The sequence below is a fragment of the Xiphophorus hellerii genome, chromosome 20 (assembly GCF_003331165.1).
Source record: "Xiphophorus hellerii strain 12219 chromosome 20, Xiphophorus_hellerii-4.1, whole genome shotgun sequence".
Classification (NCBI taxonomy): Eukaryota; Metazoa; Chordata; class Actinopteri; order Cyprinodontiformes; family Poeciliidae; genus Xiphophorus; species Xiphophorus hellerii.
In genome coordinates this window covers 19,572,664-19,600,449 of record NC_045691.1, presented here as the reverse complement: position 1 = coordinate 19,600,449, position 27,786 = coordinate 19,572,664, and the positions used below count along the sequence as shown (strand labels likewise).

Here is a 27,786-nt window from a genome sequence, read left to right as displayed (position 1 = left end):
GGAGCAGGATAGCAGGCAGATGATGTCGAGGAGAGAGAAGCAGGACAGAAAATACAACAAGTGACTGAACTGTTGCTCTGCAAATGAACTGCCTGTGCGCCGGCATTTACGCACATCTAAAGTCTGGAAAAGTGACCTATCAACGCACGTACGCACTTTTCTGTCCTTTAGAAGAACTGTATAGAGTTTAATTAAACAATATTATTAGATGTTTTTTCTCTCTCTCTCGATCTGCTTCGGATCGTTTTGGAGCTTGGACTCGGGGTGCAGAACTCATGGATGAGATGGTCAAAGTTTAAACGCTGTGGAGGATTCTGCTTGATTCGAGCTGAGTTGGGACCGAAGCGCAGCAACTTCGAACCGATGCGCCGGTGAAGGCGCTCAGTTTTCCGGAGGATTTCGGTCCGGGTTTGGAGCAGAAGTGGCGTCTTTCATCGTGAACCCCGCAGAATGAACACACGCTGAACTCCGGGGCTAAAGCACAGGCAGGAAAAGCAGAGTTTTGGTAAGTCGGTTTGTTGATTTGTGCACGACGCTTTCAAAAGTTTTGCTTTAAATTACTTGCTACCTGATTCACTCGTGAATGCGCCAAAACGTGCACAATAAAGTAAACCATATAAAGTTTTATTGCTATTAAAACCTGATGAAGTTAGTGGAATAACCCCCCTCCCCAATAATTTTCTGTTTACTTATGTACTTACAATATTACTATATTTCTATATCGTCATTATTTGTGTTATTATTATTATTATACATTTAATCTAAATATAATATTTTAATGCTTCATGATTTCTAAGTCTATTTTAAATTCAGAAAACTGTCAATTAAGTGCAAAACAATTTCATATTTCGCATGCATCTTTTCCCTTGTTTGCATTTTAAGGTGACCTGCATTCCTATGCTGATTATTGTCACTTTGTTGCATGCTTCATTCCTCCTTTAAGTTATGAGAGTCACTTCATTTGATGTTTCATGCTCCTTGTAAGCTTCCTTTCACTCAGTTCCCATTCTTGAGATGCAACCCCTTCCTCATGATGATCACCTCGTAGCACATACTTTTATCTTTTCCTTTTTTCTCAGTAAAATGGTAAGAGAATCCCTTCCCCTGATGTGTGTAATAAGATATTTTCTGCTTCACTCAAACTACTTTTGAAAGAACAGATTCAACTCCCATTCCTCAGATTGAAACCCCTTTCTTTTACTAGCTGTAATAAATCTGTGGTGTGAATGCAAGACCAGATTTCTGGAATAAATCTTGGACTCGAGCAGGAGAAAATAAAAGCAGTGAGATTTAGCCGTTCCCTTGTTCTTCTCTTCTCATTTCTAAACAGACAAGCGAGGCGCCTTTCCCTGAATGTGGAGGGTGAGATGAACTCCAGTGGGAATTTTGAAGACCCCACCTGACAGCTCCTCCCTGTCTGAGAAACTGAAGGATTTTTCACTGGAGCGTCCACAGCCACAGAGCAGGAAAATAATAAAAACCCCTTAAATTTAACATTTCGTCAGCTGTGAATGTTTTGCAATGTATGATGTGTTGTTTTAAATTGGATAAAAGTCACCAGACCATGTGAACCAGAGAAAAGAGAGAAACAAAGCGGATGTACAAATGGGGAATCTGTCATTCCCTCCCCTCTGAGTACTGACATTCCTCTTCTCGTCTGTGACTCTTAGAATCCTTGAAAAGACTGAATTTCTTTCCCCTGTCAGATAACATCCGACGTTGTGTCTGACGCTTTCCCCTTTGAGTAGCTTTCTGACCCAAGGTCAGCCTGGCCGGCACAACCATTCCAGCCAAAGGGGAGGAGGACTTCCTCACGCTGGCCGCCTCACGGCTCAGCCGCAAGAAACGAGTCATTGGGGCTGGAGTTGGAGTGGCCATGGTCCTGGTCCTGCTGGTGGCCATTCCCCTATTGGTCCACACCACAAAGGGGGCCGGGTCCGGAGGTGGTGGCACACACTATGAGATGCTGGGGAGCTGCAAGATGGTGTGTGACACGTTGAGCCCCCCTCAGGGAGAGCTGACTGCCGTCTCCCCACAGCCTCCAGACTTCCCAAACCGGAGAGGCAAGCAGGGGTTTAGAGGAAGCCCCGGACTTCCTGGTCCTCCGGGGCCTAAAGGTCCACCTGGAGAACCTGGTAAGCCCGGTCCGCCAGGCCCACCGGGTCCTGGTCCAGGTGGATACGGCTCCTCCGTCTACACTCCTAAAATCGCCTTCTACGCCGGTCTGCGGAAGCAACACGAGGGGAGCGAAATACTGAAGTTTGATGACGTGGTGACCAACGTGGGGAACTACTACGAGCCGAGCACAGGCAAGTTCACCTGTCCTCTGCCCGGCATCTACTACTTCACCTACCACGTTCTGATGAGAGGGGGAGACGGGACGAGCATGTGGGCTGACCTGAAGAAGAACGGACAGGTGAGTGTCGTACAGGTGTTCTTTCTCCTCAAATGAGACTCTAATTATGAACACAGAAATGATTCCAGCGAGCCTGGAAACACACTCAATATATTTTTCAGGGATTTTCTGTAATACTCATGGACAAAGTGATGGATCATTATAAAATAGAAGAAAAATCCTACATGGATTAACATTTTTTTTCAAAGGAAAATCTAAAAAGTGTGGCATGCTCTTGTAATCAGCCACCTTTACTGTTTTATCCCAAAATAAAATCAAGCACAACCAGCTAGCTTCAGAAGTCAACAAATCTGTGGATAATTCACAAAAACTTAAAAGCTTTAAACGTTTAGCGGCGATCCAGCCAAAGTTGCAATATCGTAATTCCGCCACACTTTTGCTATCTGAAAAATTCAAACGGTTTCTAAAAGGGGAGACGTTGCGCTTTCCAGGCAATCTCAGGTTATTACGGTAATTTCCCCTCTGCTATAGTAGGAAGTGAAATTAATCTGAGGGGCAATCTTTTAATAGAAGGTAAATTGCAAAAATAACTTGCTAGATATTGAAAGTTCCAGTTATTATGGATAAATGGGCAAATATATTTATTTACAGGACAGTTAAAGTACTGCGTACAATTAAAATAAGCAAAAACATCCATTATATCAATTTTTCATTTAGGATATAAAGGTTAAACAATAAAGCAGGCCTGTGGTAACTTTGGAGGAGCTCCAGAGACCCACTGCTCATATTGAGGAATATATTGACTTGACATCCATTAGCTACACAACCCCATTTATTTTTTATGGAAGAGTGGCAAGATTGATAAATCACTGACAGAAAATCAAAAGTAGTTCATTGATCAGTTTGCCACAAACATCCTTGATGACTCCGTCCTTATCCTGGTGGTGGCAGCATCAAACTGTGGGGATGCTTCTGTTTTTCCAGGGATGGGGAACCTAATCTAGAGGTTTTATATGGGGGTAGAGATTCACTTACTTACAGTCAGAACTGATGGCCCAGTCAAAGCCCAGGGAAAAAATAAACAAGAATAAGAGGCTGTAGTTCTCTGTTTAAAAAAGGTTAAAATACAGAAGCCCAGTACAAACGTATGTCACACTTTCTAAATTTTGACTCGCAAATATGATTTAAAATCATGTGTTGGTTTATTGGTTTATTTATGACATCCGCCACCCCCCATACAACAACAAGAAAAGATGTTTGTGTTGTAATATGTAAAAAGGTTCAAGATGTTCTGATACTTTGTCAAGGTATTGCAGGCTCAAAAAATGTGAAGTACTCTTGAAAAATACACCAGAAAGCTAAAGTTCTTCTTAGTCTGATGCACAAAAACTACTTCAGTGTTCTTGTAAGATTCAAAGGTAGAAATGTAGTTACTTTGTTAAAATCAGAAATATTTGCTCTAAAAAAACTTTTGAATATATTGGAAAATTACTCAAAAAGGCTACATTTATTAAAAGGCTGATGTTTGAATAAGACTGCTCCTCTATTTTTAGGATGGTAACCAAACAACATAAAAAACAAATGTTTAAAAACTCAAAAAAAAAGTCTAACGTAGAGGTTGCAAATAACTCAACAAGATAATAGATATATAAGAAAATTTGGTATTTCACAACAATTTTTTACTCAAAATCTACCTTAAAAAGAAGCTTTTTTTATTGCACAACTTGCAAACAAGGGAAGAGGAACAGAGTGACAGCCAAGCGATCAAGAGGATAACAATCCTCCTTGTCTCTGTGGAACGAAGCCAAAATGCAACAGCTGGCTATTGTCCTCTGAGGGACTCTGACTTTAGCGCTAATAAATAAACAAGTACAAATGCCTGGAAAACGCCTTCCATCTGGAGAACAGGGACAAGCTTGAAGTACTAAGCCTTCAGTCGGATTTTTGACATGTGTGCTGCACTGAAAAAGCAACGTCCAGGGGATTGCAAGAGAGAGACAAGAGAAAGAAAAAACCCCCGAAAGAGATGCTTTGCATTAGCACAAGTGTTCACTGGTGTAACATTTTCTGCACATAATTTACACAGTTCATGGACTAACAGCATACAAGACGACACCATTGCTGCACCAGATACACATGTTCAGTCAGATGATTTATTAAATCCACACTCTGAAAGATGTTAAAAAATGTGTATGCAGTCAGAGAATTTGGCAGCCGACGACCTAACACTGGCAAGAACGATTTTGTCAATTATCATCCCTCCAGATACTTGAATAGAAAAATGCTTATATTTTCAGTTTCATACTGTAAGTCCACACCTGTTATTCAAAGCAAAAAAAAAAACAACAACAAAAAAAACATTTTAGGTGAGAACCTATGCTAGATTTTCAAGAGTTGTATTTGTCCAAATCTTGCAGAGATTAATAAAATCCTGAGCTGTAACAGAAATCTCACTCTCTGGTTGCTTGTCCTTCTTCATAATGTTAAGGTCTTTCTTCTCCATAATTTTTCTGCAGTCAAGATTAAATAGAGAAACAGTGACAGCATTCAAGAGATATTTGAAACGATACCAAAGCTGTACAAGAGTATGAGTCTTTGTGGTGTAAATAAGACGAAGCTTTATTCTCTTTAATCTGATATATTACAGCATATATGGAGAAGTTCTGGTTTTGGAAGGTTCTGAATTAAGATCAAGTTTTCTCTACTTACTAAAGTGATTTTTTGGAGGGATCTCTTCAGTGTTACAGTTTTTTTTCAGTGGCTCTTTGACCTCAAGGCAACAGATCAGTGTGCTGCTTTGTGGGAGGTTTCCCTGCATGCTCTGGGTTCATCCTACCATCTAAAACATATTCAAATCAGACATTGTTTCCTTACATTTCAATATTTCATATCAAACTAATTTTAATATCAGGCAAAAATAAGCTGAGTAATAACCAAACTGTTTTCAACTTTAGATTTTTATGTACTAAGGGGGAAAAAAATTTATAGAAACCAATTTGATCATTTGTGAAAACATAATTTCCCACTGTGTTAAACTATGATTACTGATTGCCCCCCCCCTCTATTTTATTACTTCCAGACATGTAGAAAGAAAAGATCACTTTTAATAGAATCTGTCTGTCAACATGCAGTAGGCTAAAGAATCACAATAAGATCCAGGAAGTTTCAAATGAACCCAGAAGAACATCTAAACTCACTGCAGGTCTCAAATGCTTCAGAAAAGGTCAGTTTTCATCATTTAATCATAATAAAAACACTGGGCAAAAAGATCCAATAAGGAGACTGGATAAAGCCTTTGCTGACCAAAGAGAACGCAAAGGCCCGTCTCACATTTGGCATTCAGTATCTTGACGATCATCAAGTCCTTCAGGAAAATAATCTGAAAGCCAAAACATTTGTGTAAGTTAATTAAAGAAACCACTGATTCTGCTCTCAGGCAGAGAAGACCTGAAGGAGTTCTGATCAGTTTCTGACCTGAAGCTCAAAACACACCTGGTTTCGGCAGCAGAATAATAATCCAAGGAACATCGATAAGTCCATATCTGAATGACCCAAGAAAGCATCAAGGTTTTGTACTGACATATTTAAAGGATTGTAACCCAACTGAGAAACTGTAGCATTGTGTGAAACATGCTATTTTTGTTATATATAAAAGAAAACTCCAATATGAATGATTTAAAACAATGATGTGAAGCAAAATGTGTCAGAATCTCTCCGGTGACGTAAAAGACTCACTGCCAAGTGGGTTTTTTTTCTACGGGAGCCACAGCCAGTCGTTAGGGTGCATTTACTCTTTCACATAGGGTAAAGTTGAGTTGGATAGATTTTTTTTCCCTTTTCAGAAGCAAAATAATTTAAAAACTGCTTCTTATACTTTCACAGGTCACCTTTATCTGGTATTAGAATTAGCTTTAATGACTTGAAATGCTTAAATGTTACAAAGGAGCAAAAGAAATCTCTAGGGTGGCAGAAACCTTTTCACAGCACTGTAAGTTATCATAGTTTTAAAAATTGGTTTATTTATGAGCCAGAGATAGATTTTTCAGGCTCCTGGTGGGTTCGTCAAAATAATTATTGTCACAAAGTGCGGTGAGAGGTGGTGAGGAAGACGCTGTGGACCCAGGTTGAAATCAGGGAAGTGATGATTTTAATGATGACGAAATCCAAAAATACAAAAAGTCCAAAATCCAGGCAGAACAGGATGAACTGAAAGCTAAGGCTCAAAACTGATATCAACTGGTAACAACGGACATCTAACACCAGGTTTGACACGACAAGACAACTAGACAAGGACCTGACAAGGAACACAGGTGGGTTTAAATACACAGGGAGACAATCAGGAGAAAACATGGGACAGCTGGGGACAATCAAGGGGTAGATGGGACAACACAGAGACTCAACAGAACACAGAAACCTAAATAAACACACAAAAAACCCAAATCACTACAATTATATTGTATATGTAGAAAAAAAAACTTCATCTTACCTTCGTGATTACTCACTAAGAACACCTGGATGTTTGCATAACTTTGTAATAAATGAGAGGAAACATTTCCATTATTTATCTGAATAGGTTGGGACCATTTAATTAAATGTAATCATTTCTTGTGGTGGTTACATCACAACTTGTTTAAACTCTGATTGATAATTTTATAAATTTAATTTAATATTTAAAGTGTCTGTTTTAATTGAATAATAACCCTAAGCATTTTGTAATTATAAATGTTGTCATAATTGTATTGAACTTTTAAGAAAAAAAGAAAATTATTAACTACTGTTTATTGTATTGGTGTGATAAATTTTCAGATCACACCAATACACCAAATGTATAATTATAATTTGGACCTGGGGATGTCTCAGTATAGTATCTTAGAATTTATCAGCTTAAAAAATATAAAAAGAAAAACACAAAGTTATGGTTTGTTTGTCTTGGGTCAAATCCTCCTGAACTTCTCTGTTTTGAGGCAATCTGCTAACAAAAAGCTACAAAAAGCAAGATAATGTCAAGTTTGTTCTATTTTTAGTGTGATTTGTGTTCCCCAAACGCAAAGATCAGCTCGTAGTGCATATTTTATGTGACTGACTAAGTCCATAAATATAGTTATTCCCCTATTTCATTGCTTTTGACGGAGTGAACAGGAAAAGTTAAGAGGACGGACAGCTAAATGCCAGATATAATTGGGGGTCTTGGCTAGTTGCGTGTCTGCTCTGACATTGTCATTCCTGTCTCCTCCTGCTGTTAAATCTTTCATTGCCTTTAGATGAGATCTTCTCCCCTTCACCTGTGCCCTCCTTTACGCACACATGCACACACGCAGGCACTCACCTTCTACTGTCCCCGTCCACACTGTCTATTGACTCCTTCCCCATTAATTATTTTTCCATCAACTAAATTATTTAACTCAATTTATAGCTGAACTTGGCTTACAGGTTCATTGCAGCTGCTGCATATTCCTGTGAACAGAGAAGCGTTCGTGCAGAACAGTGAAGCGACTTTGTGGGGACATAATTGTTTAATTGCCAGGCGAAGGCGCAGATTCTTTTTTAATTTTGAAACAAGTTATTGTGTTAGCTAATAGTAAAATTTGTTTTTATAGGATGTCTTTGTTTTAGACTCACCAAAAGGCTGTTACACCATTTGTCATCTCTCCACGTGTGTTGACATGCAAGAACAAGTGTTGTGCAGATCTAAACAGAAATAAATTAAGCTCCATTTGGAAACATCAGGTTCTGTAATGAATGAGTGTTCTTAATGATAGGTGTTTGAATTGGGGTAAAGGGCTAAAAATGTATAGTTATAGTTTAAGTTAACTTTATCATGATGTTATTTTTTTCATCAAAGTTCAGTGTCCTGTAAAGCTGAACAGCCAGACACTGAATGTTGATTTTGTCTTGGACAAAAGCTCTCGCCAAGAGCACATTTATCTGATTACAACCATGAAATAAAAACAAAAAAATTCTGTAATTTTTGCCTTGAGGAAATTAACCCACCAGGATGCGTTTCATATCTTGATTTTACTTAAGCATATGAGCAGACAAAATCCTGTAAGTTAAACACATCTAAGTTGTTCTTTCAGGCACTTAGATCCAGGGTTGTTGGAGAGAAATGTTAATTCAATAAGCTGCAGCTTCTCTGCACGTCTTTACTCAATCTCCTGTTCATGGAGATAAACAACATGTAACCTGATAAAGGTTGGAAGTTCACATTATGTTTTACGTAAAAAAACAAAGTCAAAGGCGGCTTAGTTAAGGCTTGAGGCGTAGGTCTAAATGACCAATATGTCCTCCCAAAGCTGAACTGCGACCTGCTGCTCACCTGCGCAGACAGCACACAGATTTCAGCGCGCTCCTAAATGTGAAAAGCTGCATCTCTTTCTCAGAAAATTATCCTAAATTTGCTACTAAAATATACAATGTAGATATTTTGTTTAACCCTAAAAGAGCCTCCCTTCAATGCGTCACACCTTAAAACCTGTATTTTTCAGTTTAAAGTCTTCAAATATGTGAGGTGAACTCATGAGTGCATTTGTGCATAACGCTGCTCCCAGTGGTGGAACCTGGCCTCGGCACCTGCCCCGGTTTTGGACTCAACATCCAGGGCAGGAATGCTTACCTTTGTGTTCTGATTTTTCTTGACGAGGGGGAAAGGTGCTGATGTACTGCACATCCAAGTCAGAGTTTGTTGAAGTGTGGGAGCAGTCTGTATGTCATGGGCTGCATGATCTGAGTTATGACCCTGCTGACTGGAGAGTTTTTTGCTCAGACCCTCATAAAGAAGCACAGCAGAGCACACGGGGCTAGTTTTTACCAGGCTAACCCTTAACATACCATAAAATTTGTTACAAAGTGGCTTTCAGACAACAAACCAAGGTTTCAGAGCCTGAAAATTTGGGAGCAAAGCTGGAAACGTGTGAGAGGAAGGTGGCCTACAAACCTGACTCAGTTACAATTGACCAAATTTCAGTAAAGTATTCAGAAAAACCTGTGAAAGGATACCCAAGTTGTATATTTTAAAAGTAAATTCTACCAAACACTGATCAAATCAACGTAAACTTATGAATTTAAAACATTTTATTAAAAATCTCAAATAGAAAATGGAAGTAGCTTCGAAAGTCCTAACTGGCCAAAAATGGAGAAAAGAAATTTCAGACTCTTAAAAAAAAAAAGTTATGGTTGCTTTTATGCAGTGTATGTAAATATTTGGTTTACTATAAATTATAGTTGTTTTTTTGTGATCATGTGAGCATGTCATAACTGGCATCTTTCTTTTGTGTATAAACCAGATTTAGTGCAACATCGATAACATTAGCATAATAGGTATAAATTAGTGTAGAAGGATCCGGGGCATATTTTATGCATCTGTTTAATCATTTTTCATACATTTAGCAGAAACAGCAGAAAAGATTTTGGATGCTAAAAATGCTACAATCCACTGAATGAAATTAGGAAAATGATTATAGTTTTTAGTGCCTGTGTGTGCCGTATCTTTCACAGCATGTAAGGATGTGTGTGAACATGTGTGTATTAGCTCAGAACAGTTGTCAGGCTGATACGCACTGTTAATCAATGTCTTGTCAAAGGGAGCTGATAACGAGGCACATCCCACGGAGAGATCACTGCAGGGACAGGGAAGATGCAGGCGAGAAGTCTGACATAAAGAGGAGCGGATATTTACAGGACGGCCATTTTTTTTAACGTCGTGAGGAGTTGAGGAGCAAGAAAAGCAATTTGGTTGTAAATACAGGGAAAAATGGATATATCAAGCCCCTGTCTCAAACACTTGCTAATGAATCATGGAGCTGATGTGCAAGTTTACAACTCATTTGCTTGATTAAGAGCTCAGTGAATTGAATCTTTTTTCCTCTCAGTATGTCTTATAATTCATAAAAAGATTGGTGTTGAGGTGGATGACCTTTTCAATGGATATATAATTCACGACCAATATGTATTTTGCCCTTTACAGTGAGGAGCGTGGAGGAAGAGTATGAATATTTATAGCTGGTACAGAATCAGTGAACCTGGTCAGCTGGTTAGTTTGCAGGTGTGGAAAGACTTATGGAAAAACTAGGTTTTCACAAGAGCACACTGTAAATAAGAATACCCCAAATATACCCAATAAAACTAAGGCAACACATTACAAAAATATTATTAATTATGAACAAGCTTCATATCCAAACAAATCCCATATAACAGCATAGAAATGTAAGTCAAATGACAGATAAGTACAATCAGTAATGTCAAAAGCAAAGTATGTAAAACTACCAGGCAAACCAAACGAAATGTATTGAGTAATTTATTGAAACAGAAACTTTGCATTTTCAATATTGTAAAAAAACAAGAGGACTCAACTACTGGCTTTTCACTTAAAAATGCCCTAATAGTAATAAGTTAAATTCACTGACAATGTGACAATGACTGAATGTGTTCATGTGTTCAGAAACAAAATAATTTTGTTTTATTTATTTAGTTTTTAAACAGGTTATTAGGGAACAGGCTGAGCTTCGGTGGTGTTGCTAGGTGAAGGTGCGACGCCTGCTGATTTGTGACATTGCATTGAGGAGGTTTTTGAAACAGCTCATTTTCCAGACACAAAAAACATTAACTTATCGCTAAAACCAGCTGGGGGGTTTGTTTAGAAGTAGTAGAAACCCAAATTTAAGAACAGAAATGTGCAAAATGTAAATTTTGCATCTCCTCTTTAAGGTTGAGTTTAAGCGCCCTATAGAGGGAGTTCATTTCTGCCTATTGTATTCTCATTCCTTCAGTCATGATCCATCTATCCTGACTACAGGGTTGGTGTCAAAACATAGATGGACCATTAAGTCAAGAGCTTTGCTTTTGTTGCCCCAAGGGAGCAATCGACCTTTATGAACCACAGCTTCACAGTAAGACAAGATGACGCTCCTTCTGGCTCCTTAAATCTTTGCTCTGCAACAGTGTATGTTGAAGATGAAGGTCTGAAGACTTGAATGGAAAAATATCATCTACAAAAAGCAAATATGAGAATCCAATGTTCTCAGTCCAGAAACCTTCCTCTCCTTGATTATCAGTGAGAACACACAGCCCAGATGGAGTTTAACCTGCACAGGTAGCAACCTTTCTTTTTAGTGTTATCATGCAAAAACATCTTTTGCTTTGGACATACACGCACCCATTATTTTCGCTGAACGCTCCGTAAAATATATTGAAAAAAATGGATTTGAACCTTGTCTAATTCCACGAAGCACCAATTGACTGCACAACCAAACTCCTATGAGCAATCATCTGTGAAGATAAAGATCTGGTCTGCTGTCCCACAGCAAGAGCAAAATCCACACCATTCCTTCTGAATCGCATGAGTAGTTTGTTTTGTTTCCCAACACCTGGAAGTAAAATTTCTCTGGGAGGCAGAGAAATGTGATTCATTTATAGTTTTTATTAAAAAGAGTTTGGTGGTAAGGACTGAGGTTCCATGTTGCAAAATAACAAGAAAAAGAAAGGCATAATGTTAATTAGCCATATTTTCCACAGGTAAAGAAAGGTTGGATTTAAAATGGCTACCTATATTAAGGAAGCTGCAGAACATATCTTCCTTTTATGTCTTTTTAATCCTCAAAAAACATGAAAACTGGATCCAACTTACGCTGAATACAAACTTGGCATCAACCAGGAAAAGCCTGGTCTTCTCTAGAAGCACCATGGCTGTATTCTCCATATAGTCATATAATATTTTCCTAAAACGCCGTTTAGTGTCGTCACAATTACCCATGTTCAGATCAAACTCCTCGGTTTGAACAACAGTCTTTTAGGCTGTACTTGAATGTGTGCATTTAAGTGTTTGAGCACAAGTTATTCTCCAGTTTGACAATGTAAGCTATCAAGATAGCCTCAGATAATATATATATATTTTAAATTAGGTTTTTTGGATTTATGCAGTACTAATGGTTTCCAGACAGAAGAGACGGATGTGAAAACTGTTCCAGCTTCATTGTGGTTTGAATAAACAATCTGTGCATCATTGTTTTCTTTTGTATATCTTTAAATGTGAGGGTTTAACCTAAGCAGCTACATGAGGTAATTAACGAGATCTTTGAGCTAATTAGATAATTAAATAAAGCACTCAATAGTTGTGCTGATGACAGGCTTGGACTCAATTAGAAGGGAGGAACGGCTCGCCACCAGACAGCAGGTTCGATGCTACTGTGTGAGGTGGAAGCCGCTAATTAGAGTCTGAGTCAGACAAGTTGTCAATATGAAAGCACTTCATTAGACAGTTTTAACTTTATCTTATTTTGGCATATTTTAGCTGCTTTTTATTCTGCTATCTGAGTCTTTCCAGAAGAAATCATATACTTATCGTCGGTATATGATTACACGGGAGACACAATGTGATATGAAGGCATAAGAAGATTATTTTAGACCTCATTTCTTGCTTGTAAGAAAAACAAAAAAAAAGCCTCCTTTATATCCTGCAGGTTTACATCTCTGTCCTATTGTCTTCCTGACTATACACATTCATGCTCATGCACACAGCTATTATTTGACTATATGTTTCCCTTTTAATGGCCGAGGCCATTATATTCTGCAGACCAAAAGGGCTCAGCTGGTTGCTGGCTGTGTTTGGCCTTTGCCTTTGTTGTTCCTTCCTGTTTGCCTCCCCATTATATCATTGTTCCTCCTCATCAAGGAAACAGAGGTTTGTCTCAGTTATAAGCAGCAGAGTGTCACAGCGTTGCTGACATTTTCAGGTTGAACAAGAAGAATTGCAGAAAATCTCGCAGTTAACATTTTTTGAGACTACATTATGTAAATGTGATTTAGAATGATGTTAAATGTGGATGTTTAATTAGGATTTTATGTGATGAATGGCATTTGCTCTGTTAGTTAAATCAGGGTGTTTATTGTGGCTAAATGCAGCGTTTGTGTCTACACAGGTGCTTGTATAGTGGATTTGAGGGACACATATTGGTAATGGTGGTACTGACATAAAATCCCAATCCTAGTAATATATACATGCAAAGATATTAACACACATAAATAAATAAGTAATTAATTTGGTTATGGGTGACAAAACAGCAAGCACTCATCAAATTAAAATATGAGATGCAAAATGGCACCGGAAGCAAGTAAACCATGTGAAAGTGTAGAGGAATACAATTATGTTAATAGTTAAAAATTATCTTGTTTGGCTAGTGTGCATTAAGGTATGTATTTATCTAAAATAAATTTACTGTGTCAAATGGACTGGGTCATTCTGACCTAGAAGTCAGGAAGGAATTCAGATTTGGAGACGTGGAACAATAATCACTAAACTGTTGTAAACACGTATCCAGCCAAATGTCTTAATGTCCCACCTGTGGACTTTTCCGGGAAACTCCGATAGCCTTTCAGCAAAATGCGAGCCAAGAGATCTGCGTCAACCAAAGAAAGGACTGGACTACAGCTGCACTGATTGCAGCTTTCTGGTCGATCGCTGAATACTGATCTTTTAAAAAGGCTAACTTACCAATGCCGATTTTGGCCGATATCATTTTTTTATTTGAAATGTTGCTCAATATACCAAGAAAGTTGCTGAATTGGCAACAATGACGTGACTATTGTTAACGGTAAATGTGCAGACATGACCTGGTCGGCTGGTTTGTCAGTCAAACCTCTCTCACGGGAGAAAAGAAGAGCACAGTGGTTGATTTTTAGACTTTTGCCAAAGGTTGATAACATCGGTGGATTAGATCGACTTCACATGTAAAAATCGTCCGATCACCGATCTCCCAAAATTAAGGAAATCGGCACCGATAAATCGGCTGGCCGATAAGTCGGTGCAGCCCTAAACTGGACTGATTGAGAACGGCACATACACATACAGGACCCTAACCCTAACCCTAACCCAGACTTTAGTATAAATACGCCCTGCTCTCTCTGAGAGTTGAGGGTTTCTGTGAGAATATTGAGAATGTGATTTGTGTAATGCAGGAGCGCCCAGAACCCTCCAACTGTGGCCCGAATGAAGCAGACATAAACGGAGTCTGGTGTCATGATTTGTTTTGTTAATAGCAACCTTTACCTCTCCAATAAAAGTCAGTAATTAGAAGGCAATTCTTTGGCCTCTCAGTGGTGGCCATTAAAAAGGTTTCTCGTGACTTTTGAACCTTGTTGTTGCAAAACATACATATATCATTGGTTACAGACTGATTGAATATCCCGGAGAGCACTGTTGGAGCAATGGCCATGAAGTAGAAAGAATTACATTTCACCATAATCCAGCCACGATCAGGTGCTCCTCTTGAGATTTTTTGGCAGAGCAGACAAAAAAATAACAATATTTGCCAAAGAGCTAATGACCTTTCATAGAGCACTGCATAAATACCTGAAATCAATAGGTGCAGTTGTTTAAATTAAATAAATTGATCATGCATTCAGCAGCCATGCCCTGTCTGTAGAATCACTGTAAAATACTCCACTGTTGAAGAAAGAGCTGAAAGTCATTTGAAGGTTGTTGCTGAATATTTGGACAAGGGTTTATGAAATACTGGGAGAATATCTGGTTGAAACAGACAAAACCATGTGAGGAGGAAAATAACACTGCACTTCAGCCATGGGGTTTTTTGAATGTTGGTCCTCGGTGTGAATGAAATTTACTGAGAAATTTTTTACCAGTATCTGGGGTCACTGTAGCAAAACAATGACCCAGATAGTCAGGTCAATTCTTAGTTGGTTTCAGAGAAAACAAACAAAGCTTCTGAAAGGTCCAGCTCATCACATCATTTGAGTACAATCAAAAAAAATATGGAAAAAAAGCAAAACCAGAGTGTGCAGGAGATGCCCCCAAAAATGTAAAAACTTCAAGAGAGTTTGTTGGGAAGACTGGGACAAAATCTCCCCCATGCAATGTTGAAAATAAAGGCTTTTCTATTGAGCATTATGCACATTTCAGGTATCATGTTTAATATTTGCCTCCCATCTCATAACATTTTACTGTGTGAGTTACTTGGGTTGGTGGGAATTTCATTTCTATAACACCATTGAAAATATATATTTTCCCCACTGCATGTCAACTTCGGTGCTATGTGGTGCAAGAAATACTATATATACATATTTAGAAAGAACTTCAGAACAGAGGGTTGGCTGAAACTGGAGCGCTGTAGGTAGACCAACCGGAAAAACCTCTTTATATCCAATTAAGCCCTCTCCTCTTCCCTCAAAGGTTTCAGTCTAGAGCCAATTAGAGACTTTCTAATCAACATCTTGACACCTTGGGTCTTGAGTGTCATTGCAAAATATTAGCATTTAGTATGCCAATTAGTGTGTGAGTCAGCAGTGCAGGAATAGGGTTATATGTCGACCTGCATAATAGAAACAGCTGGTAAGGAGGCAGAGACACGGCAGCCATTTCAAAAAAGAAGAAAAAAGGCCATTTCAATTGCCCTTCCTCTTTCTCCCAGTTCACGCTTAAAGGTCCCTCAGGTAACTTTAAGAGACCCTGTCTCAATCGCTCGCTCCGCTCCGAGAGGTCTGTACATCACAGTGAATGAATCCTGTCAGTTTTATTACCAGAGGATCAAGGTGCCACAGCAAAACAAAACAAAACACTGAAAAAAGAGGCCTTACATGGAGACCTCCATCCCCCGACCTCATTTATACCCCCTCCTACTATGAAACAGGCATGCTTGATCAGTTCCTTAGCTCCATCTCCATCTCTAAACTTTGGATTTGTGTACTTGAAGCTTCATCTCTACACACCAAATATATCTTTATTATTTATATTTTCCCCTGCAGGCTACTAAAAATGACATCGATCTGTTAGCTAAATATATTTAAAATAAATTTGTCACACAAAACGGTTGGGCTTGGTTGGAAATACAGATTTTACCAGACATTTATCCTTGTCAGATAGATATTTCTATGCTGTCACTTTTTTCGTCTCTTGCCCCTCCTCCCCACTTCACCCATTTAATGTTGCCCATCTAATGAAAAGTGTTGGCAGTGTAATCTTCTCTACTGTCTCCTGGGTCTCCCCTTCTTCCCTGTAGTAGCAGATCAAGTCAGAACAGCGTTGGCCCAACAGACAGAAATTCTCTCCCTTGTCGCTATCAATCTCCACCGCTGTTGACAATAATCCTGATTTGCCTTTCCTCTCTTGCTTTCACTCCCAAAGCCCCAGTGCCTTCTCCTGCCCACTTTAAGAAAACAAGATTTCACTCTGATTGGTACTGACAGCTGCACCTTCGGACTCATCTGTGCAGGTTTCATTGTTTCAGCACACGGGCAAGAAATTGATACGTGTTCTCTGGTAATGGGTTAAACGCTCAGATATGAGATGCAATTATTTAAACCAGCTAATGCTTTACACATTTAAATTAATCACCAAAGTAGAAATTTATGTACACATTTTGATTTTTCTTTTTTATTGTGTTAAAAACTTATACAGATTTTTATTTTTTTGTCAAAGACTGTTTCTTGTGAGGGAGGAGGAAACATTTAAAAAGAAAATGATGAGGAATTTTTGTCATATGGTTCTTTGCAAAAGTATTTATACTAACTTTTTTATTATTATTTAAGCACGTTAGAAATACCAAATTTAAAGCATTCTGTTGGGATTGCATAAGGCAATGTAAAACTGCAGGAATCTGTTTTTAGTTTTTTTCTCCCTGTTCTTCAATTAACAGGTATGGTGTCTCCTGTATTTGCGTTCAGCCCATTTTAGCCTAATGCCTCCAAGTAAAATCCAGTATAAGCAGCTTCTTTTATAAGTCTACTAATTATTACACAGAACCTGAGTGTCATTTAATCTCAGGATAAGTACACAGCAGGTTTTTTTGCATAGCACATTTCAGCCACATGGCAGCTCAAAGTGCTTTACAAGATCAAAACACGACAAAGCAACCAACCATGAAACGAGCAACAAACATTACATTTTATCAAATGTCAACATTTGTGAAGGCTGCAGGGGTTTGTCAGAGAACATTAGCGAACAAACATTATTGTTATGAACAGGGAACACAGCAGACAGGTCAGCAACAATGTGGAGAAGTTGGTTGACCAGGCAAGACGACAAATAGTCAGAGAATCAGTTAAGAAGTGCAAGGTAACTCTGGCGGACCTGCATAGCAAAAAACTCAAGTTGGATAATCTCTCATCAAGCACTAATTTTGCTCTTTATATATTAGGGCTATGTAAAAGGGTGAAAACTTGAATATAAGAGAAAATCTGTGACATGAGTAGGAAATAGCTGTTCATAGACCCTCTACATGAGTGGAAGCTATGATATCTTTGCTTGAGATATCAATGTCTACATTTGCAAATCTGCTTGAGAAATACCCCCAGTCTCAACTTTGTAATTGCAGCAAAATTCTACAAAACGCTAACTCAGCAGTCCAAGAATAAATGCACATCACACTTTTCTGAATTTTATTTTAAAAAAGACAACAACAACAACAAAAAACGTTTTCCAAGTTTACAGTTGTGACATGATACGCTGGGAAAAACTTTGTATTTGTAAATATTTTTTAAATGCACTGTAGCTATGAATTTCAAAACAATTCAATTTAGAGGGTTTTGTTTAGTACCAAAAAGTTTTCAGAAAGAAAATATGACAAATTTAATAACTGCAGGGTTCTTGTCATGCTACTGTAAAATGACTTAATGTGAGATTAAGACAGTGTATCTTAATCACACTGTGTCAACTACAATTGGTGACCACAGCTATATCCTAAATGCCAGACTCTTGTTAATATGTGTTTAAAACGTCCGAAGAGGAGGATGTGTTCCCTGGGTCACTGTACTTACAGAAGGAGAGAGGAACCATGAATTAATCATAAACACACCACAATAAATGTCAGCATCTCCACTGTCTGAACGGAGGCTAAACAAACCTATGTGTCTTCTAAGGAAGTCAACCATAAGCCATAAATAACATTGTGTCCTTTTGGCTGGCAAATATAATTAGCTGACGTTCATATTTAAAGGCCATTTCACTGAGGTAGTGTGAATATCACTGCAGCAACATTTATTGGTTTGTATGGGTCACTCAAAGTATGATTTACGGTACCATTGTGCATTTCTATATGCATTGTATATATGGTAGGGCAAGCTAGGGTTAACTGGAGTTTTCTGTAAATTTTAATGTAATATCCAGTTGGGAGATCCAATAGATTCCCTACATCTGAGCCATCTACAGATTTTTTTAGCTTTCAGATCCTTTAAGTGATTAGTAGAGGCTTTGTTTGAGTGGTTTAATGCAAAGTTATTAAACCTGCTATTTGATCGACCTCAGTGTGGAGAAATACATTGTAATTCTGATGGACAGTTGAGCTAAGTGGTAGTTTTCAAATGAATTTTTGCCATTTTAAAACCAACCCTGTAAAATTTAGATAATCATACACCTAAACCAATAATTAGTAATTTCTCTGACAGATTTAGACCTAAATGATTTTTTACCCTTCTCCTTTTGAACTTGTAAAATGCTTATACTTTATGGTTGTTCTTCTGTTGCTTGCATTTTAAATTTATTTATTTTCTTTACATATAACTGTTTATGTTTTATTACACTATGTTTGATAAACTCAAACTCATTGACGAAAGAAGTTTTATTCTGATAGAAAATGATGCAGGCGTTTCTATACTAAATATATTTTTGTGTTGTTATATACTATATAAATACATATAAAAATAAAAATGGTATGCCAAAAATTATTCATACCCTTCTGAGTAATTACAGTATTACGGTAATAAAAGCCTTCCTATAATTGTCATAATCCACTCATGTTTTGACGATTTATCATTGGTGATGAGTTTGAAGTGTTTGAGCCTTTACATAACCATAATCTTACGATTTTCTATCAGGATCATGTCAGGTCTCTGGTCTGGCCACTGCAAAACATTAATACTACAGTTGGAAGAAATATGTTGGCGGATTTAAAACATTATTTTATCCCTCAACCTGCACTGGTAATAATTTAGGAACTTTGAGGATACACTTACCGTTTGGGTGTACAAGGCTCTCTGACGTCTAAATATGATAAGTTTAACTAATCAGACAGAAGTTCAGACAGTCGGTGTGTGGAGGTGAGTAAATCTTCATCATTGCCAACACAACACATTCATGGCATAATGCTGTTCTGGGATCATTGCTGAAGTCATGGGCATCTTTTTCAGTAAGAAGCATAAAGTTCTGATCGTTCATCTGTTTGTACCTGCGTTGGGTTGACAAACAACAATTTATAGTTATTTTAAAAATATATTGCAAGTCTACAATAAGAAAATGTGGTTTTGTCTCCAATTGATAAACTGACTGGCACAAGGTCGCTCAGTTATTTGGTTTGATGAGTCTTCTTAAGAGACAAAAGGCATCAACTGGAATCAGAACCAAAGTCAATAGAAAAATGTTGAAATTGAACATATTCAGGAATCCTAATGCAATTAAATACAACGATACACAAGATTTGAAAATTTTTATCACTGTGGAATTGCTTGCATAAGTGAGATTAACCAATAGGCAGCAGTTTGATTTTTGTTGGTAGTAATGGAAATAGGCAGAGGTAAAAAGGTAACATAAATAAAAATTGGGGCATTAAATGGTGATGGGGTGAACTGACCCAGCACCTTCGGACACTATTTGCTGATAAAATTCAGAGAATCACATAATATTGTACCTTTATGTCCTCATATCCAGTGAGCCTGTTGTTTGTCCATTAAAGCGTTACGCAGAGGTAACTGGGACCAGTCCACAGCATTTGTCATTACGTGCTCCGTCTCAGGATTTAAAAATTAGACTGATCAAACTCACACATCAAATGCAATGGTTTTAATAAATAGGCAATGCAATTTGCTTTGTCTATAAGTGGTTTTGGCGTTCTTTGTTCATCAGTGCACTGTTCTCAAAGCTAGTTATATCTGGCTGACAGCCTTTAGCTCAGCTGACGGTGCCGTCTGGGGAATTTCGCCATTCAGCCATGCAGACAGATGTACAAGTTGTCAGAATCTTCTTGTTTTTTTGTTTTTTTTTTCTAAAACCTATTAGGTCTCCTGCGGGGAGCTGTTCATTCTCTTTGGAGCAAGGCACACTTGCTCTTTAAAGCAACAAAGAGCCACAAATCCTTCACATTTTGTTCCTCAGGTGTTCGCTTGAGTTTCACAGAAACAAAAGGAGAAGAAGAGGCACTTCTATCGAGTGTGTAGTATCTCATCCTGGCCTCCCGCTCGTATTTCATCGGCCCGTTTGACCACTGCTGCCTAGCCTGCTCCCCCATTTATTGTGATTGTATGGAGTTATTGAGGAGTTGAACCTATTAGGCGGGGATCTGCCATGGCTGTCAGACTACCAATTACTGTAGCTTGCAGCCATGTATAGTCTGGCTTAATGCATCTGGACAATATGGGAGGGGTGAGGGATGTTGTAAGGAGTTGGGGGGAGGGCGGTAAGGGAGGATGTGTTGGTATTTTGGGGGTCGGGTAGGGTTTCTCTGGAGACCTGCTATAGTAGCGTGTCGTTAATCAATCCGATTTAGACCGGACAGGGACACACTTAGTCGCTGCTCCCGCCAACACTGGCATGGCGGGGGAGAGAAAATGCGTGCGTGACCTGCATCTTATTCCGATGCGCGGACACAAAAAGATGGATAGATGGGCCGAGAATGAAGAGAAAAGGATAGGGTGGGGAAGGAGAGAGGGATGATGGAATGGGTGAGAGGTGTGGTGGGGGAGACAACAATTAATGGAGAGATGTGAGCAGAATTAAAACAATGGATATGTATTGATTTATTTCCGTCTTTGGGAACGAAGCAAACATGTTCACCTTGTTGCTGTTAAACAAATGCTTTTACAAACAACATAAATACGTTCAGTTGTATTGAAGAAAGGTGACAAAGGTTGGACGTGAGAAAAAAATTGTTATTTTGGACTTATTTGATTTATCTTTCTGATCACATGGGAAGCTTGATGACTGGTGGAGATGATGAACCATATCCTCCATCAGACTGAGACCCAGAGGAGGAGACAGAGGATGGAGTTGGGGCATTATATTTGCATTCATTAATATGTATGCAGATGCATGCTTTATTCTCCACTGTTTGTCTGCTCGGGTAGTTTGTTACTTGGCCAGTGAAAGCTCAATTTATTATAAGATTTGCTTACTGATTGTAAAAACAGACTTCAGTGAGGGTGGATGAAAACAACACCTTCACATTTTTAACTACAAAATTCGATAAAGAGACTGATATGCAGCTTTATATCTTTACTGTAGAACTATTCTCTAAAAAGATACAGCAGAAATTGTGTTCATGACTTTGTTTCGAGCTTATTTTACTACTGCGACATTCATCCTTGTCATTTCTCAAGACAGGGGCCACAGCTAAATCATTGCAAAACATTGCAGTAACAATGTAAACTGTTCTGTAAATAAAGTCCTCATCAGAAGACTCTTTATTCAATAAAGATGGAGGTTGTTTGGTTGTTGCTTCATAGTAGGTGATGTAAGGGTTTCATATCAGTCAATATTGATAATTATTGATTAGTTTTTTGCTTTATATCTGAAATATCTGAAATACTGCCAAACTGGAGATGTGACCTTTTCTCTTTTATTCACAGTTTTCAGTCTATGGTGTTGTTGTTATTATTATTATTATTATTATTATTATTATTTATTTTTTTAAGCCGTTATGAAGTATGGTGGTAAAATCTTCTGATGTGAATATTTCTCAGCAGGTAGTCGCTAAGTAACCACAAGCTACTCAACGGGTTGTTGCTAGGTAACCAAAGAGTGAGTGAGTTAGTTGATTCCACCAATCTTGCTTTGCAGTTCTGACGTCAGTGGACTTCAGTGAATATTTTATATATTGAATATTCTATTATGTTATGACATTGATGATCATGTCTCTACTGTGAGATATTGATTTACAGTCAAGCCCTACTTCACATTTACATATTTTACCTAAACTTCATATAGTTACATAGTAATAGACACTATTACACTTTGCTATATGGTGTCTAAATAACCTAAAATGTTAGACCCACATTTTAAAGGAACATTATTCACGAAGTTCTGGCTTATGTCTCTCTTGCAAACTTTGGTCTGATTATGTTTTTTTAAAAGAGCAAAGGCTCTTAAACTCCAGTGAAAGTTATACTTGTAGAGTTTCTTTCTGATTGTACTTTCACTTTAATTGAAGCTGCTGTGGGTCCTGGCTGGGTAGCAACGTCCTTAGGTGATAAAATTGTGATTAATATTAATTAATATCCATTATCCATCCCCACATATTTAATTTGTTTCTTGCAGAATTTTTACTTTAAAAGGTGATTTTAAAGTGATTTTGTCATTGTTCATATGACTTGAAAAAATTTAAACTTTTTTAAAAATGTATGTTAAATATCCATATACTCATATACAGTTGATGATAACTTTCTTCCAAAACCTGTAATAATAATATTTCTGTACAAAACATTAATTTGGACTCAGAATAAGTCCAACAAAGTCAGTAAGAGTGATGAGAACATGCTTGAAAGAAGGATTTGCTGTGTAAGTTTTAAATGCCGGATAAATTATCTGATATGTTCCCTGACACCTTCATCCCTTGCAATCCCCCTCTGCTACAGATGGATCAGGTGTGAGAACAACAAATCTCTGGGAAAAAATTGATACTGACTAAGAATGTGCTCTCAGATGGAGGTTTGAGGCCAAAGATCACTGAGCATCTCATTTATCTACCCAGTGAGCAGGAAGGGATCAGCACTGATGACATTAGCCCCAGATCACAGTATGAGCAAACTGGATGCAGTATCTTCCAAATAAACTGAATCTGATGGTTGATTGTGAAATAATTGTCTTTTACAAGAATCTTCCCATAGTGCTTTGGTTTAAATAGAAATATAAAGTCAAAATGACAATTCTCACCATACTTCAAAAGCTAAATGAACCCCTCAGACGTCTTGACAGTTTTTGAGTCACAAGAAAAGCGATCCACATTTAAACTTAACATAACAAGCGGTTGCTTCCCAGGATCAGAAGCATAGTTATGGTATATGGTGTATGTTTAGGATCATTATTCTTCTGTGAAATTGTCTTTTTCCATTTGGTCTTTGTGTTGCCCTGCTAACCAATTCCTTATCATCCGAGGGTAAAAGTTTGCATTAGGGGTTTGAAACAATTGAGTGTTCTTGTGGTATAGTAATACCAAAATTGATGTCAGCATAACCAAAGTCGACTGTCATTAAGGCTCTGGAATGGTTCTGATATCATTCCAACTAGAGATTTATTTGTTTAATATATTGATTAAAGCAGGAAACCAACCAATTTGGATTACATTTACACATGCTGCCAAAAACAAAGTGATCAAATTTAAATTATGAAGCTTGTTGGTGGCTACAATAGTATGGTTTAGGTGCGGCAAGCTAAGGGGAATTTATCCAAATCTTAGTGGGGGTATGTGTATGTATATATTTGGATGTATGTATATATGTATAATTTTAGCTATGTGGAAATTATATGAAATGCACCATGATATAAACTTGTGCACCCACTTCCTGTTTTTGAATCTCATTGTATGTTGTACAATCAGTTAGAAGTAAAAAAGAACAAGGTTAATGCATCATTAAAATCCATTAGTTTAAGTGCTATTTATGATGAAGATGAGTGCATGTAATGAGGAGGTGAGTACTATATATTCAATTGTGTTCTGAGATTGTTGAATATGTGGATTAAGTGTAAAAGCATCCTGTTGTTGTTGGTGTAATTTGCACAGAAAGGGGAAGGAGGGAGTGAAGCTGCTGGTAACAGTCCCGTAACACACACAGTTTATCAATACCGAGGTTTAGCTTCGAGATTGATTCCTGAGCCTCGGAGCAACATCATGTTGTGGTAACAAGCTGAGATTTTCATCTCATTGTATGTTGTACAATCAGTTAGAAGTAAAAAAGAACAAGGTTAATGCATCATTAAAATCCATTAGTTTAAGTGCTATTTATGATGAAGATGAGTGCATGTAATGAGGAGGTGAGTACTATATATTCAATTGTGTTCTGAGATTGTTGAATATGTGGATTAATTTGTCTGAGTAAAGTTTAATAATTGAAAATGGGACCTAACTGAATAGAGAAAAGATGATTTCCAACAATAAATCAAGATTCTTATGGAAAAATACAGCAACAGAAATTAAATTAGCAACATATAAAAAATAAAAAATAACTGAAAGGTTTTCCTATTGGTTTTAATCTTTACTTTGAGCCTTGATCTACGGTCTTGTCTCTATGCCAGGTGAGAGCCAGCGCTATCGCCCAAGACGCAGATCAGAACTACGACTACGCCTCAAACAGCGTCATCCTGCACCTAGACGTGGGCGACGAAGTGTGTGTTCAGCTGGACGGGGGCAAAGTTCACGGTGGAAACACCAACAAATACAGCACCTTCTCCGGCTTCCTCATCTACCCCGACTGACAATATAATCCCACCTCCTCCCCTTTTACCCTGTGATCGAGCAAAAAGTTTCCTCCTATTTCTTCATCTAACACATCCTGCCATCCATTTATCCTCTCTCCATATAATGCATATAGTGACATGACAACAGAGTTAAAGAAAGCTTGTGTAAAAAGAATACAATGTACATATATCAGATAAGATTGACTCATGATGCACACACTTTTGTGTTGTTTAATAAAATGCCATGTACAGTATGCGTAAGCATGGCTAAAATAAATCATTTTCACCTTACTCCAATCATTTTGCTGTTTACACATTATTGAACTTCAGTTTTTGCTCAAAGACAAACCAACTGAAATGATCTCTGAATGTAGACTGTCAATCCGGGCAGAAGTATTCGGCTGCAGCCTCTTGCCCTCACTGTGAGATAGATTTCCATTACGACTGTGGACACCAAACAAGAAAAAGGCATGAATATATTGATCGCAGCTGATAATTCAGCACACCTCTCGATTATAACGCCGTGTGTTGTATGTCTGTGTTAATGCCTGTGTGGAAGCATACGAGTGCGTTTTTGCCTTTAGTTCTGTGGAAGTGTAAAAGCATCCTGTTGTTGTTGGTGTAATTTGCACAGAAAGGGGAAGGAGGGAGTGAAGCTGCTGGTAACAGTCCCGTAACACACACAGTTTATCAATACCGAGGTTTAGCTTCGAGATTGATTCCTGAGCCTCGGAGCAACATCATGTTGTGGTAACAAGCTGAGATTTTATCTGAAGCCCATGCTCAGTTACACATTAAGTTTACATATATAGTATGTCGTATTTATTGAAAATTTATTGAAACCTTTTTTTTTCAATGAGATGAAAAAAGGTGGATAATTATGATGTCATTTTTGATACAAATTTACTTTCTTCTCAACTTAACTTACTTAATTTTTTTCCATATATGCAGATTTTAATATGTTGAAAATCAAACACCCAACTTCTCTCATCAAAAGTTTGCAGCGTTCATCTAAAGTGACTTGCTTCCTTTCACACTTGGCTTTTAAGCTTAGTCTATACATTTTCAGTAGGCTTGAGAGCAGCACTATTCCTAAACTTTAATGTTTGTATACTTTATTTATTCCAAAAGCAGTTTGGTTTGGGATGGTTGCCCTGCTGGAACACCCAATTATGTCCAATTTTAGCCATCCAGCTGGTAATTTACCATAAAGTTAAATAATGTGGGGGTTATTCTTAATTTTTTCATCTACTTGGCGCAATTAGCAGCAAAACAAACTTCAGTATGATGATACTATGACCATGTCTTCAGGTTTGAAATTATAACTCTGACTCTTTGATACACACCTCTCACCAAACTGCTCGATTTTTGTGTTGTCTGACCTCAAAGACTTTCTAAAGGGGGTATTTGGCTTGTTTATGTGGGTAGATGCGAACTGTTGTCAAGTTTGAGCATGTTGATTTAAGGAAAGGTGGATCTTGTGTTTCTGTGGACTGTCACAGTCGTAATTCAGCATCATTCAGTACAAAACAAGCTCCAGACTCGATAGGTCTCAGTATCGTTCCTGAACATTCCAACCAATTTCCTTTCCCGTGAAAATTAAACACAAATGGATGTTTCAATGGGACACTGATAAGCTCTTCCAGTTTGCTAAAGGTTGTCCTTCTACAAGATAAAAAAAAAAAATACCGTGTAAAGGACGTATTTTTGCCTACATCCACCCCTTTGAGGCCTGGGATAAATGGCAAAACAGACGGCATGCCACATGTGAAGTTTTTCATTCAGCCATGAATCATGCAAAACCACTTGAGTGGCATCCTAAAGCGCACTCAAACACACAACAAGCTGAAAAGGAGCATACTCCTCTTAAAACACACATCTTGGAGGTTCTTTACAAAGTGCCAGCTCCTTGAATTAAGAGAATAGAGCAAGAAAGATTCAAAACCTCCTCTTTAGCTCAGCACAGAAAGATGGTTACTGTAAGGCAGGGAGGAGCCTTTACTTTAAAATGTGTTTTTCATTATTTCATTGTAAACTGACACATATTAAAATGTTTTTCTTTCCAAAATGCAGGTGACTGTTGTTGACTATTACTGCCATTTGCCATACGTATAGGTTCTTCGTGCCTTACATATATATTTTTCTTTTGAATACATTTCTTTCCCTTATTAAAACAAAGACATGTGCAGACGTTGATCCACAGGATGCAACAGAAACAGAGAGGGATTTCATATTTTCAGCCACAAGTAGTCCTTATGAATATTAAGCAGAAGAACTCTACTATGAGCCTTTGTTTTTTAACTAGAAGAAAATAAATTCTGTAAACATTGGAAAACGAGATAATGATGTAAGCAGAGAAAAAAAACTATTTGTAAGTCAGTTTATTTCTGCATGGATGCTATCCCTAAAAGAAATTATGTGAAGAAATGAGTTGTAATTCTCACTTGTCAACATAGTGAAGGGAAGAGTTTATAATTATGCCTAATATTGACCTCAATACTGCAAATGTATCGTCTGACTTCTTGTCCCAAATATAAAGCATGACTCTTCTCTCATGTGAAATAATCCGTTCATCTCATCATTTTCTTGTTGTGATAGAAAAACTCAGCCGACTCCAATATTTTACACCTCCAGTTCCCCCCTCTGAGGCTTTCACAACACCTCAATGACATGCTGCATCTCACTGTGTGTGTTCTTACAGGAACTGTTACCTGTGATTGGAAAAAGTTTGAATTATTGTCACTGTGCATTTGCAAGCTGAGTTGTGTGTTTTACTTTGTTACTGTGATCTGCAGTGTTTTTTTTCCCCCCCTGAAAGACCATAAAATTCAATAAAAAAAAGAAAATTCTGAACTATTTCACTGTAACTAAGTCCAACAAATGGCTTCCCTGGTTTTATTATACAATTTTATTATTTATTCTGGGGAAAATAAAGAACCATGTGATAAAATCTGCTGTGAAGCAGTTACATTTTTAAAGTAACATTGCATTTAAAAAAATAAATCAAATTGATTTGATTTATCTTACAGCAGAGCTTAGCTATTAA

At 37.8% G+C, this 27,786-nt stretch overlaps 1 protein-coding gene across 1 annotated transcript; it reads left to right on the top strand.

The window, feature by feature from the left end:
- c1ql4b (complement component 1, q subcomponent-like 4b) lies at nucleotides 1-27,691 on the top strand. The gene is made up of 3 exons (XM_032550467.1): nucleotides 1-505; nucleotides 1,331-2,416; nucleotides 24,579-27,691. Exons 2-3 carry the CDS (start codon nucleotides 1,877-1,879, stop codon nucleotides 24,756-24,758), a joined length of 720 nt encoding a protein of 239 aa, XP_032406358.1. The 5' UTR covers nucleotides 1-505; nucleotides 1,331-1,876; the 3' UTR covers nucleotides 24,759-27,691.
- Nucleotides 27,692-27,786: the final 95 nt, after the last annotated feature.

Excerpts from the sequence above, each read along its gene's own strand:
- c1ql4b (XM_032550467.1), top strand. The coding sequence starts at position 1,877 with ATGGTCCTGGTCCTGCTGGTGGCCATTCCCCTATTGGTCCACACCACA. Across the intron at positions 2,417-24,578 it reads ACCTGAAGAAGAACGGACAG|GTGAGAGCCAGCGCTATCGC; the intron begins GTGAGTGTCGTA and ends TCTCTATGCCAG.